The sequence below is a fragment of the Mirounga angustirostris genome, unplaced genomic scaffold (genome assembly GCF_029215605.1).
Source record: "Mirounga angustirostris isolate CCGP_5_RB_7025 unplaced genomic scaffold, mMirAng1.0.hap1 SCAF_9, whole genome shotgun sequence".
Lineage (NCBI taxonomy): Eukaryota > Metazoa > Chordata > Mammalia > Carnivora > Phocidae > Mirounga > Mirounga angustirostris.
The window spans coordinates 41,596,326-41,612,266 of NW_026991717.1; the positions used below are offsets into that span (position 1 = coordinate 41,596,326).

The window sequence follows — 15,941 nt, forward strand, 5'->3', positions numbered from 1 at the left end:
TAAATGTTAGTGATGTCTCTGAAAATCATGGTTAACAGGGAGCAGGTAACTCCATTGAAATACTGGTGCTCCCATGAGATTTACTTTGCCTTGTTTAATATTAATTTCAGGACTTTCAACTTGGAAATGTCCATTTTCTAAAACATATATAATAGAAAAAGACCATTTTCTTTTCCTTGAAGTCTTCTCCAGACAATCTTTTGTTTAAGATTGTCTTTAAGACAATCTTAAACAATCAAAAGCATTGGTCATTTTTATTTAAAAGAATTTATTCAGTCTCCAAATATACATGCCACTTTGTTTAGTGACTATATTCACACCCATTAATAGTATTTCATGGGGCACCTGGCTGGCTCAGTCAGAATGTGGCTCTTGATCATGGGGTCATGAGTTTGAGCCCCGTGTTGGGGGTAGAGATTACATAAATAAACTTAAAAAAAAAATAGTATTTCACAAAAGTCATTGATATCCTCAGAAAAATCTTTTTTAAGACCCCCTTAAGAAGGTCCTGTTTCCAAAATTTTCATGTTTGATACATCTTGATATAGTTAAAGGTTATCATTACCTGTATAAATGTCTGTTTCTACATTCTAAGAGACCTCCAAATTTTTAATAACCTGTCCATTGGGTGTCGAAATACCAAGGGGTCAGACTGAAAAAAGGAGAGAATCTTAGCTACAGTGGAGGCATGGGAAGTAAACAACAGTTTTTTATTTTCATTTTATTTTCATATGAATAGCCCTGGCATTAAACCCAAAGGGATTTAAGCAAGAGAAGCAGAGACAGTTTTCTCTGAAAAGCTTTCCTTTCAAGGGTCAAGTTTGCAGCTTGACTCCCCTCCACCATCTAACATCTTTGACTCATCCACACCTTCTGGCGCTCACATCCTCATTTCCCACGTGTCAGCTTCCTGGGAAGGACCTCTCTCTTGCACCAGCCATGCCACTGCCCTCATCACCCCTTCTGTACTTAGTCACTGCCTCAGCGAGAGCTGCTCCCCATTCCAGAGACAGGAGTAAAGCGGGGATGCTTGGGCTCCGGGCTGTTGCCCAGGGAGCAGCACGTGGAGGGCGGGTGAGGGGAGTAGGCCCTGACCTCCACCCTACACAAGGGCCAGTCCTCTAGCCCTGTCTGGCCCAGCAGCGGCAGTCTCAGTAGCTAAGCTGAGGACCCTGCAGCCATGCACTTGCTGATGGTCAGCTCCTGGGCTTTGGCACCGGTCCCCTCCAAACCAAAAGTGGGCTGTGCCGATTTCAGTCAGGGGATCTGGGCTCAGTTCTTACAAGATTCGGGGTTCCACCTGCCTGCTCGGGGTAGCTGGGTGGGGCTGGGGCTGGGGATGCAGGATGGAAAGAATCCTTAATCCTTCATTGGCGGCATCATGAGCTTCTACTAGAATTCCAATCATATTTTGTGGGGGATTTGTTTGCCTCGGTTTAGCTCCATACCCGCCGGCTACTGAAGCAGCATTCAGTCATTTTGCTCTCTGTCTCAAGGGGCCGGCAATGCAGGCTAGTCTTAGGCAGCTTTGAGGACCCCCCAGCCTTGGTTCTAGCTAGAGATGAGCTATGTGTGCTGAGTGGGAGACTGGGAAACAAGCCTTCTTCCTCCTCGTCCCAAAGATGCCTGTTTCGGCCCTGCCTAGCCTGCAGCCTTTTGATGATGAGGTTTGGTAGCTGCAGATTGAAATGAAGCAGTATTGCCTTTGGCTTTCCTGGCAGACACTGCCGATTGCTTCCAGTGTGTGCGCTGAAGCTGGGGGTGGCCCTGTGGGTGGGTGCCAGGGGGAAAGTCCCCCCCCGCCCAAGCCCCCGCAGTCAGCAGAAGCAGGCAGAAGCTGTCCGAAGGTGCAGGCCTCCCGCACTGACTTGCCATGTTCCTTGTGCTCCAGGTGCTGTTGTTTCTTCAAGAGGAAAAGGAAGAAGACTGCCCAGCGCCACAAGTGACCAGTGCCTCCCAGGAGTCCTCAGGCCCTCAATTGCACCTGCAGCTCCTGCCATTTTTCATTGGAAGGGACTCCTCTGTGGGGGAGCGTGGAGATCCAAACCAAAAAGAAGAAAACGGAGGCCCCCAGAAGGAGCCAGTGTGGGCAGCCAGGGCCCGGGGGGTCAGTGGCCACCGCCGCCTGCCTAGAGCTCTGAGCAGGTCCCAGAGCGGCAGCCCGGCCACTGCTTGCCCCTGGAGCTGCCTGGTTGACTCTCCTTCCTATTGTTTACAGTGAAGGTGTCATTCACAAAAACTCAAGGACTACTATGCTCTTCCCTCGCGGTAGTTTACTCCTGGTTCTTGCCCCACCCTCAGTGCTCTCCAGCATAAAAGCTAGTGCGTTAAAGGCTTTGTCTGCTGAAGGAACTCCAGAGGCTGGGGGTGTGGCCAAGAAGGCAGGGGGAAGGAAGATGGCAGGCCTGGGCGGGAGAAGAACCTTCTCCAACTACCAGGCATGCCTGGCAGTAAGGCTCCCTTCTCCCCTGTGCCTGTGCAGCCTCCGTCCCCAGCTGGCCACGAGGTGCAGGTTCCTCCCTCCCTCCCTTCTTCCTGTGAAGTTACACTGTCGGACACAAGCTGTGAGAAATCTGCAGTCTACTGTCCCTGAGTGTTGGCATTCTTCGCTCTCTTGACAAGCAAACTCTGTTCTCCAGACGGTAGTAGGACAATGCAAATTGTTCTGATCAAAGGAAAAAAAACTGACTTTATTGCACTTTTAGTTGTTTTTTGTTTTGTTTTGTTTTTTTAACAAAAAACACGGCAGATGCATATTGTGTCTGGTTATATCGGGAGTTTTACTTTTTTCTGTTTTGAGGGGGATGGGGCCACCCAAGCCATTCAGAGAGAACATGGGTCCAGAGGATATTCTCAGTGGAAAAAGTTGGGTCTGCAGCACCCAGAAGAGAAGAGCCAAACTCTGTGTCATTCTGAGTAAACACTCAGGTTGGCAAGGAAACATACTTGAATTTTCCTTCATCTTCTCAGCTGCTGAAGAATGTCCCTCCCAGAGCCTCTTGACCTCATCAGCCTACAGTTTGGACTGCCTTGCTCTCCAGCACATGGGATAAGCCAGCCAAGCCAGACTGTGACCAGGAGAAGATGTTTGACAAAAAAATTGGAAATAATCAGTTTCCTCCACTGCCAGGGACTTCCAACTAGATAGCCATGTGACTTCCTTAGTGACTTGGGGGACAAAATTCATGATGAAAGAGCCACCGCCATATTGCCACTAGTGGACAAGAAGAGGAGGAAAGTGAGCCTGCCTTCCAACTGCCAGAAGAACCTCAGGATTTTGCATCATAGGGCCAGTAAATAAAACCAGTGTGTACTGTCTGCCCCGGTAGCTGAGTGATGGCATTTGGTCTGGCCTGCCTTACCAGAAACCAAGCACCTGCAGATCTTCTCCCAGTAGGTCCACAGCAGCAGGCTCCGGACTGAGCACGTGGAGCTGTCGTGAACAGGAGGATAAGATTGGTTGGTGCTGGAAAATTCCAGGGGAAAGGATATTGAAATGAAAGGTCTGAAATTATTTTCTCAATTGGATGTAGACTCCTTCCAAATAAGATGGCCGCGTATTGAAAGCATGTTTTCCCCAGTCCACTATTTGCCTTCCCATGTGGGATAGTCACCTAACCTACTACCATGAAGGGTCTTGGTTCTTCATTCACTGCTTGGAAATTAATCAATGTATGGAGTTAATCTTATTGTGCTCAATTTTCATTTGAGCTCAGTGGCTTATGCAAACAGTGACCTCATTCCAGATGTGACAGAGGAGAAAGAATCACGTCAGGGAACAAGGCCTTGTGTCTGGGAGTAGAGAGAGCTAACCATGGAGGACCAGTGGCTGGTGACTGAGTCTGGTGGTTTTGGGAACAAAATCATTTGCCTCTGGCTTGAGGTAGTGGGCCATCTTTTGGACTGGAGGATGTGGGGATACTTTCTGGTAGTTGGCATGTCTTGACAAGTCCCTTGATATATCTCACATGGAGCAGAAATAGCAGCAGTTGCATGGATCAGAGTTACTGGGCTTCACCTGTTCCATTGGGCCTTGGTTAGGAAGTATCAGTTTACTGGCTTCAGACCTGCTTAGCTCACATGTAGATTGTAATCTTTCATTTCTTTAAAAGAAATTTTCCTTTATACAAAACAGAGTGGCTGGGAGACAGTGTCACATCCCTTTTCCACAAGGATTTTGAATATTGCTTCCTTGATATTACCTAGTGGTTAAGGCACCATCATGGAAACTTATTTCTCAGTTGGCACTTGGGCAACTCAAACTTCCTTGTATAGAAACTTTAACTTCCTTATACCTTGTCTAGAAAAAGCCTTGTCTCTCAAAGGAGGACAAGGGCAAATGGTGACAAAGCCTCTAGCATCCTGGCACTCCATACCCACTAAGTGCCTCCCCACCTCTGCTTCCACAAAAAAGCAAAGGCAGTGACCAGCTTGGCTCAGGGCAGGCCCCCCTGCAGCTGGGTTTGTGACTTTTTTTGGTCTTAAAGGTTTTTAAAGGCTAGCTCTTGAGGGGTTTAAACCTAAGCAGTTATGGGGGGTCCTTCCTAATGTACTGTTCTTTCTCTGCCCCCCACAAATCTCTTTACTAGGTATTTGATTTTCATAACAAAAGGTCATGGTGATTCTTCCAAGGCCATTAGCACTCCAAGATGGTCCCAGACCCCTGAGAGATTCTATTGTGATTTTCCTGGAAATTAAAAAGTAAATAAAAAGACTACCTAAGGAATAATTTGGCCATCAGTACCATCCCCACCAGCACATCAGGGCTCCCCCGCTCAGGCCGCTTGCTCTAGTTGTTTAGCGCTGTGCCTCAGCCAGCCCCCCGAGGCTGGGCACTCCCGCCACCCACCAGCCACCCCAGTCCACTCACTGCAGTTTTTTGATCTTTCTCCATTTCACAACATGGTGCCTAGGGATTTTTTTCTTTGGGATTGATGCAATTGCTTCTGAGTTAGCAGTAAGTACTAACAGCATCTGTTCATTTAAAAAAAACCTTAATATATGCCGCCAGGAGTTCTCCTGAGCCCTGCGCCCCTCTGACATTGCACCCTGAGCAGATTGAGGCATAAACGGTCCTTCTCGTATACCAGAGGATGACATGCGTCTGCGCAGTCAGGCCTTGTAAGGGTTGATCACTTGCCACACACACCCTGCTGTTTCCCGGGGATCTCACTCTGGACTCCTCTGCAAGGGAGGGCAGTGTTCCAGCAGCCGCTGTGCTCTCGTGACCACCTTCATGAACATTCTGCTGCACTGGGTCTGTCTAGGAGTAAACAGGGTCTAAGGAGGTACAAGTCAAGGGACTAGGCTGCCCTCCAGTTAAAGCTCCAGCTCACTCTGGAATGTGGGGGCAACAGGAGACGGCAGGATCCTGGGGTTTTCATAGTGGTGTTGATTTGCCTGTTTATGTCCATGAACTGCAGGTACAAAGAAACGGCCCTGCCGGCAGCCGGAAGAGGGTCCGTCGCCTCGATATCCCAACTTGGTTCCCTGGAAGTGTGCACTGATGGTGCATATTCAGTGTTGATTCTCAGTGTGAGTAACCATCTTTAAGGTCAGAAATACAGTGATGGTAATGTCTGTCGGAGTGGTTACTAAAGACCATAGCCTTAACTTTTTTGTATGCAAAAGATAGAACTTATTCCCCCTCTCAGTGAGCAAGCATGGCCTGCGTTTCTCAAAAACTAGTACTTCCATGGCAGCCCAGAAAGCATCGCAAAGGAACTTACTCTTCTGATGCATCTCTTCCGATTCCACCTGCCTCCTGTGTGTCCCGGTCACCTCTTCCATTTTCATATTTAAACCAGTTCTGCATCCCCAGTGAGTTGCCCTGACAGTGTCGTCTCCAGTGTCAGCCGCATTAGGGCTGGAGTCCCTCGGATTGGGAGCTTGCAGCGCCATCCGGCCAACATTGCCTTTTCCAGTCCACTGCCGCCATCCCCGCCATTGCCCCAGGGTGCGCAGATGAGTCCCAGCAACCGTTAGGGAGCCAGCGTGACGAGGCACCCCGTCTGGATTGGCCATCTGAGCAACAGGCACTTGTCTCTGGGGTTCTCGCTTTTGCCAACTCCAGGCCTCCGGGAAAGCCCTGTCTAGAGATTGATGGCCAGGGACTCCCAGTCTTTCCTATGATGGGTCAGCAGGAATCGAAATGAGATTCCTATGGTTTTGTTGTCTTGTTTGGGGGAGGGGGGGAGGGGGGGCTTTGTTTCTGAATAAGGAAAAGAGGAAACCACAGCCCTTGTGAGGGTTTGCAGAGCTTTGAGCAGTTTTTAGCCATAAATAAAGAATCTTGGAAGTCTTCGATCAATTAAGCAGTCTTAAAAACATGTTTCTCACAACTCCTTTTGCAGGTGACTGAGTGCAAAAGAATAGGTTTCTCCATTGTATTCAAAATAGTAAGTAGGTTCCCTGGATATAGACAGTAGTAGTTGACAGATTTCCTCAAAAAGCAACCAGGACGTCCACTCCAGTATTTGTAGATCAGCTTACAAAGGAAAAAGTGAACGTGTACTCCGTATGTTTTTAGTTTCGTTACCAAACTTGATGTTCTAAAGAAACCTCAGTTCTGTGGACAGAATTTCTTTTGTTACTCTCCTCTTTCTCCTCACAATCATATTTCCAGTGCCATCACCACCTTCAGAGTCTCAGAGCAGAGGGTTATCCATGGTAATAAATGGGGGTGCCGTGCACTCATCCCAATAATATACACAAGAGGACAGCTGTCCCGACTGCCTCTTCCCTGCAAACCCCCTCTTTCAGGGCAGGTGAGACATTTTCAGTGTTCCTCTTCATGAGCTCCAGACCAAATCCCAGGCCAGCCCTTGCACCAAAAGCTTTTTTTTAAGAGGCTTGTCAGTCTGTTAGGAATGTCTCAGGAGAGATGAGCCATTTCTTTGGGAGGAAATATATTTACAGATGGGTGTGTGTGGTTGCACTTGTATGCCTGTGTGTGTGTGCGTGTGTGTGTGTGTGCGCGCGCGTGTGCACACTCGGGCCCGTTCTCATCTGTGCATTTCACTTCCATAAAGACTCACAGCCCAGGCTGCTGGGACCACGTGTTACTGAATATTCTCAGAAGTAAACAAGTAACAAGTGAGCTTCTCAAATTAGTGTCACAGCAAGCTGGCTCTGGGAATGAGCCCCATTTATCGAGCAGAAGAGTAAACAGCAGAAAAGACAGAGATGAAACCAAAAATATAATCACCCCAATGGAAAATAATGTTGATTCATCAATTCCCATTGGATATATTACATGCTCTAATTTATTATATTTTTTTGTTTGTTTCTTTAATCTTTGCCCGTTGTACTTTTAAAAAGATGTTGGGATGTTGATTGCAATTTTTTTAAGACTAGATGATGTATAAATCAGCTGTGGAAATCAGTTTTAATTGCTGTGTGAATGTGTCTGATTATTGTTAAATGCCTTTTTTTTTTTTTTTTTTTTACTTTTTGTTTTATTTTAGATATGTGATGTTGTTTCATAAACCCTGGCACTGGTCGCAAAGCTCAGCTGTGAAAAATGAAACTTGTAGTATTTTTAAACATGAATGTCAATTTCAAGTGTATTTGAAATGGTTCCTCCGGGAGAAAGATTTGTACACCATTAGGAGAAACTCCTCTGCAGAGGAAGTAGCCTTTTTTGGAAAAAATGGAAAATGGGTCTTGATATGTTATCTCAGAGTAGCCCATTTCCTAGGGCACCATGGAAAACACAAATGTGATCTTTAAGTATACCTCTTCCCCAATTTGGGGAAGAAAGGACTCAGTTTGCACCCTTTTTGTATGTAAAATAAAATGTCTTACCTTTCTTGACTAATTTTCTTTGGTTAGTTGGTTGGTTTGTCTGGTTTTAATTTCCCCTGGTTCGTTTGTAACTAAGAATCCGGCTAGGATTAACTTTGATATGACTCAGGGTTCCAACGAATGAATATAATGCCTGATACTTTGGCATTCTTGCTTCATTCCTTTGGGTTGAACATTGCTGTCTCCTGTCAGTCACTTTAAATATTCCTGGCAGAACTTGGACATTGATGACTCACATACTGGTTCCTGTATCCCTGTGGTTCTTAGGTGGTAGAACATCGGGAAGTTAAGATCTACTCTGTGGAACAGCTTTGGAATAGCTTTATAATTCTGCTCTACTAAATGAACATCTATACAGATAGAGGATAAAACTATGATGTGCAATTATAAAATCACAAGTGTGTGTGTGTGTGTGTGTGTGTGTATGTATATCCATAAAACAACTGTCAATCGGCATGATTGGCTGGTTCCAATTTTTTGTTACTACTCAATTACTACTTGATTTGTTTTTTTCACTGGTAGGTAAGTAAGCAGAAGACATGTTTTAAGATCATCATGAGAGGAAAAACTTCACATTTAGAACATTTTATCCATCAAGCTTTCTTTTTTTTCCTTCCAAAAGTGGTGGGGGGTGGGGGGCTACAGAGGAGGCTGCTTTTATGCCATTTTAGCATTAGCTCCTCATGTGGAGAAGGCTCTTTTGAAAACAGTTTGATGAACATTTTTCTCAGTGGTCATGGACAGCATCAGACCAGTCAATGGGGAAAGAGACCTGACTAAAAAAATGGTGGGGGGTGGGGGTATTGGAAGATCAACTTTGTCAGTGCAACAGTTTTACCTAGAAGAACCTTTACCAGATCGAGGTGGTCTGGATTGAGGTGTGAGGATTAGAAACAGCAAATGTCGTTCGTGTTTCTCTGAGACACCTGTGGAAGCTTTGCAGCCTGGCTGCATTGACCTCAGTGTAAGCAAGGACAAGTTAATGCCAGTGGCCATGCATAACCTCCAACTTAGGTCCCGACCTCATAAAGAGACCAAATTGCAGGGTTCAACTAATTGAAACAGCCATTCCTACCTACAATTGGGGCTGTGAAGACCAAGAATTTATTAATCTTTGAAAATTGGTTTTAAAGACATTTAATGTCATAGGTTTAAATTTGAGAAAGATGTAATTTTTATTTTTCTGGGTAAGACTCCCAGTGATGAAATATGTATGTTGTAGACTGGAACAAGTGTGAGAGCATCTGACGACTATCCCTGACCTTCCTGAAGGTTTCTAGAAAAGAGAGACTGAACCTCAGGCCATTTCATATATATATATATAATTTCCCACTTCAGTGTTAATATGATGCTGTTGCAACCAATATTTGTTGGACACTTAGCCCTGCAGCAGGGTTGGGGGAGATGTATACAAAATAAGGGCAACACATGCAATACAGTGCGTTGCTCACAAAAAGGTGGTTAGTTGGCAGCGCCTGCTTGGCTCAGTCGGGTGAGTGTCGGACTCTTGATCTCAGCTCAGGTCTTGATCTCAGGGTCATCAATCCAAGCTGGTATTGGGCTCTGTGCTGGGAGTGGAACCTACTTAAAAAAAAAACAAAAACAAAAAAACTGTTTACTTGGAAAAATAGGTAAAGGAAGTTAAGAAGCAGAGAATACAATAATAAAGTGTGCATTGACTCATACATACAGCAGTAAGCACAGTAAGACCAGAGAAAAACAGGGACTAAAGTGACAGGGACTAAGTCAAAAAGGAAAGGTTTTGAAGCAAGTTTTGCAAGACAAGTAGAAGGTGCAGTATAAGGTCATACTCTGGGTTAGCAGAAGCATGCTCCGAGTTTTGGGAAGCTACCATACTTAAACCCAAGCTAGTGGTGGCTAATGCTTGACTGGCCCAATTCGGAAACTGACAAGCGCCTTCTCCCCCATCCACGGTCTTCCTAACATAAACTAACCTCCGAAGGACTTCCCCTCCCCAAAGGCAAGACGGGCCACGAGAGAGGCCGCTCTGCATGCTGGGGTTTGTAGTCTCCTCGGAGACCCAATCCGCGTGCTCCTGGGGCGGTGCCGCCTTCCGTGATCCTTTTCCTGTTGGTGGGCGTTGGCGAGCTGGGGAGCCAATGAGGCCACAGTAACGTGGCAGCCTCCCACGAGCCCGCGTCTTGGCCAGCCCTGACGGCGGGCCGGGCCACGCCCCCCGCGAGGTCCTACTACCCGGCGCCGACCCAGAGGGGGGAAATAAGGACCATCTCCTGCCAGGAGGCGGGCAGGAGCCCCGGTTTCCCCCCAGCCGCTCTCGGTGGTGGCGCCGGTGCCCACGCCGACGCGTCCCCACCCTCTTCCGGCCCTCGGCTCCCGGGGCCGCGCTCTGTTCGCTCGGTGGATGCTGCGCCTCTCCGAGCGGAACATGAAGGTGCTCTTCGCCGCCGCCCTCATAGTGGGCTCCGTCTTCTTCCTGCTGTTGCCAGGTCCCTCGACGGCCGACGAGAAGAAGAAGGGGCCCAAAGTCACCGTCAAGGTCCGTCCTCCCCTCTCCCGACCTGCTTGGCGAACCCCCCTCCCCACCCCCCCCGTCGCCCGCGTTCCGGCCTCGGCGCCGCAGGTCACCGGTGTCCGGGGCATTTAAGCTCCCGGAGCTCAGGCCTGGGCGTCCTCGGCTTTGGCTCAGCCCCTGCCTAGGTTCCCGGCTGTGGCCTCGTGGCGTCCGGGCGGTCCTGCTCATTCAGACCAGAGAATGCCCGACTCCTCCCCGACACCCCAGCCCCAGCCTTAACCCAGGAGCGGGCGCCCGGCATGTGCAGCCGGGGCTGGCGCTGTCAGCCTCAGAGCAGTCTTTCTGCGAATACCGTCCAGCGCTGGGGAAATGGTGAAACACCACGTCTGGCAAACTGTGAATCCTTTCTTTACTTGGGCCAGATGTTACCCACTTGCAATTACAAAGCATAGCAATCTAGTTGAAACTTGCGTGATGGTTTTTGGACGTTCATTTCTAGAATCTGCGCTCATTATTTATGTAGACTAAAGGTTGTTTGCTACCCTATAAAGGGAGTGCAAACAAACATTTCCTGGGAAAAGGGTCTGGAGCCTTCATCAGATTCTCATAGGGTTTTTGTCACCACCGAAATCAGGTTCAGAACCCACTGCTCTCAAAATACGGTTCTTTCTCTTCCACCTTCGTGGTAACTTCTTGGGCCCTCGCTTCCCTGGCAAGACCCCTTCAAAAAGGCTGAGTTTGAAATGGTCGTCTTCCTCAGGTGTACTTTGACCTGCGAATTGGAGATGAAGATATAGGCCGGGTGGTCATCGGTCTCTTTGGAAAGACTGTTCCAAAAACAGTGGATAATTTTGTGGCCTTAGCCACGGGAGAGGTAAGTGGCTGGAGCAGAGGTAGTTGAACTCAAGTGAAGTTGGCAAGTAGAGCTGACAGTGAACGGATGTGCAGAGCGGGGCCCGTCTGTAGCAGTAGTCCTCACCAAGTACCAACAGCTCACCGCTCTCCTGCAGCTCTGGGAACCTGGTATTATCATAGCTGCTGGAGGTTTTAAACTAAATCCAGAAATACGGATTTTTTTTTTTTTTTTAAGAAAAATTTTCATTTTTAAGACATTTCAGTAATCAAGGAAAACATATCCATGGAAACTAGTTTGTGGCTTGTGCACCAGAACTTTCTCTTAAGGGTAAGGGGCCCAGAGCTTCCCAGGTCTTAAAGAAACAGGAGTGCCCTGTTTAAGAAAGTTTGTATTCCTCTTAACTCTTAAGAAGAAACTGGTGGTTGCCAGAGGGGAGCTGTGGGGGGATGGGTGAAACAGGTGATGGGGATTAAGAGTACCCTTATGATGAGCACTGAGTGATGTATAGAATTGTTGAGTCACTGTATCGTGCCCCTGAAACTAATATAACACTGTATGTTTACTGGAATTAGAATAAAGAATTATCAAAGAAAAAGTCTGTATTCCAACTTTGCGGTGACCCAGCAGGTAACTGTTGTTTTTTGGTCTGTTTTCTTGCATCTGTTCTTAAGATTAGAAAAAGAGCAGGGAAAGGTAGAGACATCATGTGAAGCAGAATTGTATAAAAGCAGAGGAGCGTGCCATCTTAGCCTTTCCTGGGTCTGTGGTGCTCCGCGCCTGGCCTGCTGGTAACTGCTCACTCAGCAGGTCAAATGATGAATCTGATCAGCAGTGGTGTCTCTTCTGGGAGCAGGAGCTGTGGGCTGGGTTCCTGCAGGGCCTACTTAATATCTGCCTGGTGTCTCATGCTGCGTCTCACCTTCTTCCCTTTTCTAGAAAGGATTTGGCTACAAAGACAGCAAATTCCATCGTGTGATCAAGGACTTCATGATCCAGGGTGGAGACTTTACCCGGGGAGATGGCACTGGAGGTAACCTCAGGGCCTCTGGGCAGCAGGGTCTGTTGGGGCAGCCTGCAACCTGGGAAGGCTGGGCCGTGCTGGGCAGACGAGGCCCCCTGCTCGCCCAGCTTGGAGGCAGGATTGGCACCCGCATGGCGACCCAGCCTCCTTTGTACAGGGACCCCAGGACAAAGGAGAGGAGAACGGTGGGGGGGATTGTGTGGCTCTCACCCCGCCAGCAGGCCTGCCGGCCAGGGCCTACAGCCTTGGTGGCTTTTCTCTCGGGGTACCCCCTGGGGGGAGGGGGAGCAAAGCTAAACACATGGGTCAGTGACTCTAGGTCAGGCTCTGTCAGGTGGTTTAGCATCTAGGCGGGAGGAAGCAGGGGAACACGACATGGCAGCCAAAGAACAGGACAGAATGTGAGTGATGGCCATCGGCCGCGGTGCCTGAGAAAAAGCAGACATGATACAAAGCGCTCTGTGCACGGGGTCGGACACAGTTGGGTGAGATCTGCCATCTTCGTGCTCTGTGACCTCAGGCAGGTGAGTCCTGTGAGCTTCGGGTTCCTTCGGGTGTAAAGTCAGAGTGGAAAGAGTTGGGGTGCTGCATGGTAGGTGTCCAGCATGTGGCAAGTCAGTCACTGTCGAGGTGCCAACAAGCGGAGGAGTCCCTTCGGGCCAGGCTGATCGAGAAGTGGCCGCCTTGGGAATGTGAGGGAAGATGTGGGCAGGGTCCTGGCTGGGGAGAACCTGGGCAGAGAGGCAGGGCTAAAGTGAACCCACCTCTGTTCTGTGGCAGGAGCTTGGCTGAAGGTGGGGTCCAGAGACGGAAGGAGAGCACACACCAAACCAGGGCCCAGAGTGCTGGGCCGTGGCCGGACCTGGGAACCTGGGTTTGTCCTGCGTGGAGGGAGGACCCACGGAGGGCTTGAATGGGAGGAAGACCCAGGCGCAAAGGAGTTTGAGGGAAAATAATGTGGCAGTTTTTCTGGGTGTAAAATGATCGTGTCGGTTCTCTGGCATACACCGTTTGCACTCTGAGCATTAGTCGTTACTGCAGTGCGCATGGCAGGAGTGGAGAGGAGGAATAGATAATGCGGCTGGGAGCCACGTGGACGGTTGCAAAGGAAAAGTTGTCAAAAGAAGAATTGGAGTCTGGAGGGAAAGATGACGAAATCGGTTGAGTTTAAAATGAAGTTATCCGTTTGAGTTTGGGATTCCTTGTGTTGGGAAAGTGATCAGAGCCAAGGATGGAGATGTGGGGTTTTCTGGAGAGTAACAGTAACTGAAATCCTGCTGTCACTGGAGATTTACAAAGAGGACTCTCACCGAGGAGAGACTCTGAGCCAGGAGTTGCTGCAGAGGGTTGGGTTGCTCCCTGGCCTGGGCAGAGATGCCCCCCCCCCCCCCCCCCAGCGTCTAGTGATTGTCGGGTTTAGCCTTCCCCACCTGCTATGTAGTCAGAAATGCCTCCCTGATGAGCCGCGGTCCAGGACAACTTCCACAGCTGGGTCCTTCTGCGGAACCACGGGATGCAAATAGGTACAGGCTGTGTACGCAAGTGAGTTTGAAAGGTGTTGGGTAAAACAAAATGAAGCTTCTTTGTTCCTGGGTTTCTCCAGGGCCTGTGGTCACTAGCTCACAGTGCGAATCTCCTGAGAGGAGACAGGGAGAAAGAAGGGGGCAGAAGCAGCTCCGGGAACTTAGGTGAGGATCTCTGAAATGGTGTCGGGGTCTGCCCAGCTCCCTTTGTTGTGTACCCTGGCCTCAGCCCCCTCGTGGATAGACATACCCCACACATCAACATCCAGCTTTTATTTTGTGTTCATTGATCAGAGGCTCTTGATTATCTAGAACCCAAGGGGCAGCCCCTCCCACTCATCTCAGTTATCTTCTGTGCTGTTAGGAAGAAAAGCTGGCCAACCACAGCTGTCCTCCTTTTCTGGAGAGTTCTTACCTCCCCTGCCCCCTGCATAGCACCTCTCTCTACCAGAGTACCTCAGAGTTCCGGTGGCAGACCTCCCAGGCCATCGCCAAGGGTAGCTGTTGATATTTGCCTTATTTAAAAGCCACTAAACTATATTCCTCAAAATAGTTGATCGGGTGAGCTGTTCACTAAATCAGCCTGGCCTCATGCCCCACTTGGTCTGTCAGCATGGTTTGGCTCCAAGACCAGAGGGTAGGAAGGAGACAGCTTTTAGTCCTTATAATCCACTGGAGCCTGGCCTGACACCAAAGACAGGTTGAGTCCCTGGAATCCTCACCCCAAAGATCTGCTTGGTTTGGGCCAGCTCAGCTCCCTGACCTACTCTTCCTTCCCAGGAAAGAGCATCTATGGTGAACGCTTCCCCGATGAGAACTTCAAGCTGAAACACTACGGGCCTGGCTGGGTGAGCATGGCCAATGCAGGCAAAGACACCAACGGCTCCCAGTTCTTTATCACGACCGTTAAGACAGCCTGGCTGGATGGCAAGCACGTGGTGTTTGGCAAAGTTCTGGAAGGCATGGTGAGTTTGAGGGGCAGGGGCTAAACCTGAGCAACCTTCACCAGGAAACGGACAGCCCAGGGTAGGGGTGCCACCTAGTTTATCCCTTTCCTGACAGGGAACGCACAGCTTCCCAGTGTTCATGTGCACAAACCCGGAGGGCATCGGGAACTACCCTACGTGTCTCTGCCCCCAGGTTCTCAGTTCCTCAGCCTGCCCAGGGGCAGGAGCCTCCGTTTCACTCACTCGCTGCTAGGCTCCACCCCCCTCAGGTGTGCAGGACCCAGCCAAACACTGTGTCCCTGAGAAGCCACTTGGTACCCACTCCCCAGCCACCCTCTTCCCCCTCGCCCTTAGCTCAGCCCGGTCCCACTGCAGAGGATCAAAACTCCCGCGTCCCCTCGTCAAAGCTGGGCTCTCCCTGTCTAGGGTCCCGTCGGGATTTTGGTGCCTCAAGGTTTGCATGCTGCTCGTCCCATGGGGGTCTCAGCCTTCCCCGGCCATATTCCGGGGCTTCTCCCTTGAGGGGTGGACCTCTGCACTCATGCCGCTCTGCTGCTTCTGCCTGCCTTCCCAGGAGGTAGTACGGAAGGTGGAGAGCACCAAGACGGACAGTCGGGACAAGCCCCTGAAGGATGTGACGATCGCAGACTGTGGCAAGATCGAGGTGGAGAAGCCCTTTGCCATCGCCAAGGAGTAGGGCCCCAGGGACCTCTTTGCGCCACCATCTGTGCGGCCCTGGTGCCTTCCCGCGGGTGAAGACCGCCCGCCGCAGGGCTCTGTGCTCCACTGGCCCCAGTGCTGGCGTCTGACGGAGCGGACCCCCCCCCCCCCCACATTCCCCAGGCCTACCTACCAGCCTGGTTTTGTAACAAAGTCCTACCAATGCTGACCTATTAAAAAAGAAAATGGGTTTTTTATAACCAGTGTGTGGGCTGGGTTCTTGGGCCTGCAACACCTGCTCAAGTCCCGGTCCCAGCATGTCTGGGCCTCCTGTGGCGGGGGGGGCCTGTGCCCCCTTCTGGGGCTCTGGTCGGAACCCTAGTGCCCTGATAACTACCCACAGGTAGCAGGCAGGAGCTTTTCCTTCTAACCTTTGCCATGAGGGTGCCTCAATCTTTGCTTGTCCCCCGCCCCCCTGCGGGTGGAGGGGAAGAAATACATCTCTACCTTGTCGAAGCCTACCTCTAAATGGACTTCTCCCTTTATTCCTTATCCCCTCTTGTCCCTGCCCTGGCACCTCGGGTAGGTTAGTCCTGGGTCTGGGCCAAGGGGGGCCCAGCCTCCTCTGAGAAGG

General features: G+C 49.7%; 3 protein-coding genes across 8 annotated transcripts in view; 2 read left to right on the top strand and 1 right to left on the bottom strand.

Moving 5' to 3' along the window:
• Nucleotides 1–7,819, top strand: part of CSNK1G1 (casein kinase 1 gamma 1) — a 103,386-nt gene extending 95,567 nt beyond the window's left edge. For 4 of the 5 annotated variants that reach the window (XM_045899882.3, XM_045899887.3, XM_045899883.3 and 1 more), the window contains one exon: nucleotides 1,892–7,819. In XM_045899882.3, the coding sequence (XP_045755838.1) occupies nucleotides 1,892–1,946 (55 nt within the window). In that variant the 3' untranslated portion in view covers nucleotides 1,947–7,819. The remainder of the gene's footprint in view (nucleotides 1–1,891) is intronic. The other variant, XR_006794960.3, reaches the window with a different exon arrangement.
• A 1,314-nt stretch (nucleotides 7,820–9,133) lies between these two features.
• The window catches only part of SNX1 (sorting nexin 1), a 56,130-nt gene continuing 49,322 nt past the window's right edge, over nucleotides 9,134–15,941 (bottom strand). The window contains exon 13 of the mRNA XM_064570314.1: nucleotides 9,134–9,387. Within this exon, the coding sequence (XP_064426384.1) occupies nucleotides 9,291–9,387 (97 nt within the window). The 3' untranslated portion in view covers nucleotides 9,134–9,290. The remainder of the gene's footprint in view (nucleotides 9,388–15,941) is intronic.
• PPIB (peptidylprolyl isomerase B) lies at nucleotides 10,003–15,567 on the top strand. Of its 2 annotated transcripts, XM_045899891.2 has the most exons (5): nucleotides 10,003–10,324; nucleotides 11,061–11,174; nucleotides 12,093–12,186; nucleotides 14,481–14,665; nucleotides 15,222–15,567. In XM_045899891.2, exons 1-5 carry the CDS (start codon nucleotides 10,190–10,192, stop codon nucleotides 15,342–15,344), a joined length of 651 nt encoding a protein of 216 aa, XP_045755847.1. In that variant the 5' UTR covers nucleotides 10,003–10,189; the 3' UTR covers nucleotides 15,345–15,567. The 2 variants fall into 2 exon arrangements, with proteins under 2 accessions (XP_045755847.1, XP_064426389.1); XM_064570319.1 differs by lacking the exons at nucleotides 10,003–10,324; nucleotides 11,061–11,174; nucleotides 12,093–12,186 and adding exons at nucleotides 12,260–13,051; nucleotides 13,781–13,865.

Excerpts from the sequence above, each read along its gene's own strand:
- PPIB (XM_064570319.1), top strand. The coding sequence starts at position 12,767 with ATGGTAGGTGTCCAGCATGTGGCAAGTCAGTCACTGTCGAGGTGCCAA. Across the intron at positions 13,052-13,780 it reads GGCCGGACCTGGGAACCTGG|GGCCTGTGGTCACTAGCTCA; the intron begins GTTTGTCCTGCG and ends GGGTTTCTCCAG. Across the intron at positions 13,866-14,480 it reads AAGCAGCTCCGGGAACTTAG|GAAAGAGCATCTATGGTGAA; the intron begins GTGAGGATCTCT and ends CTTCCTTCCCAG.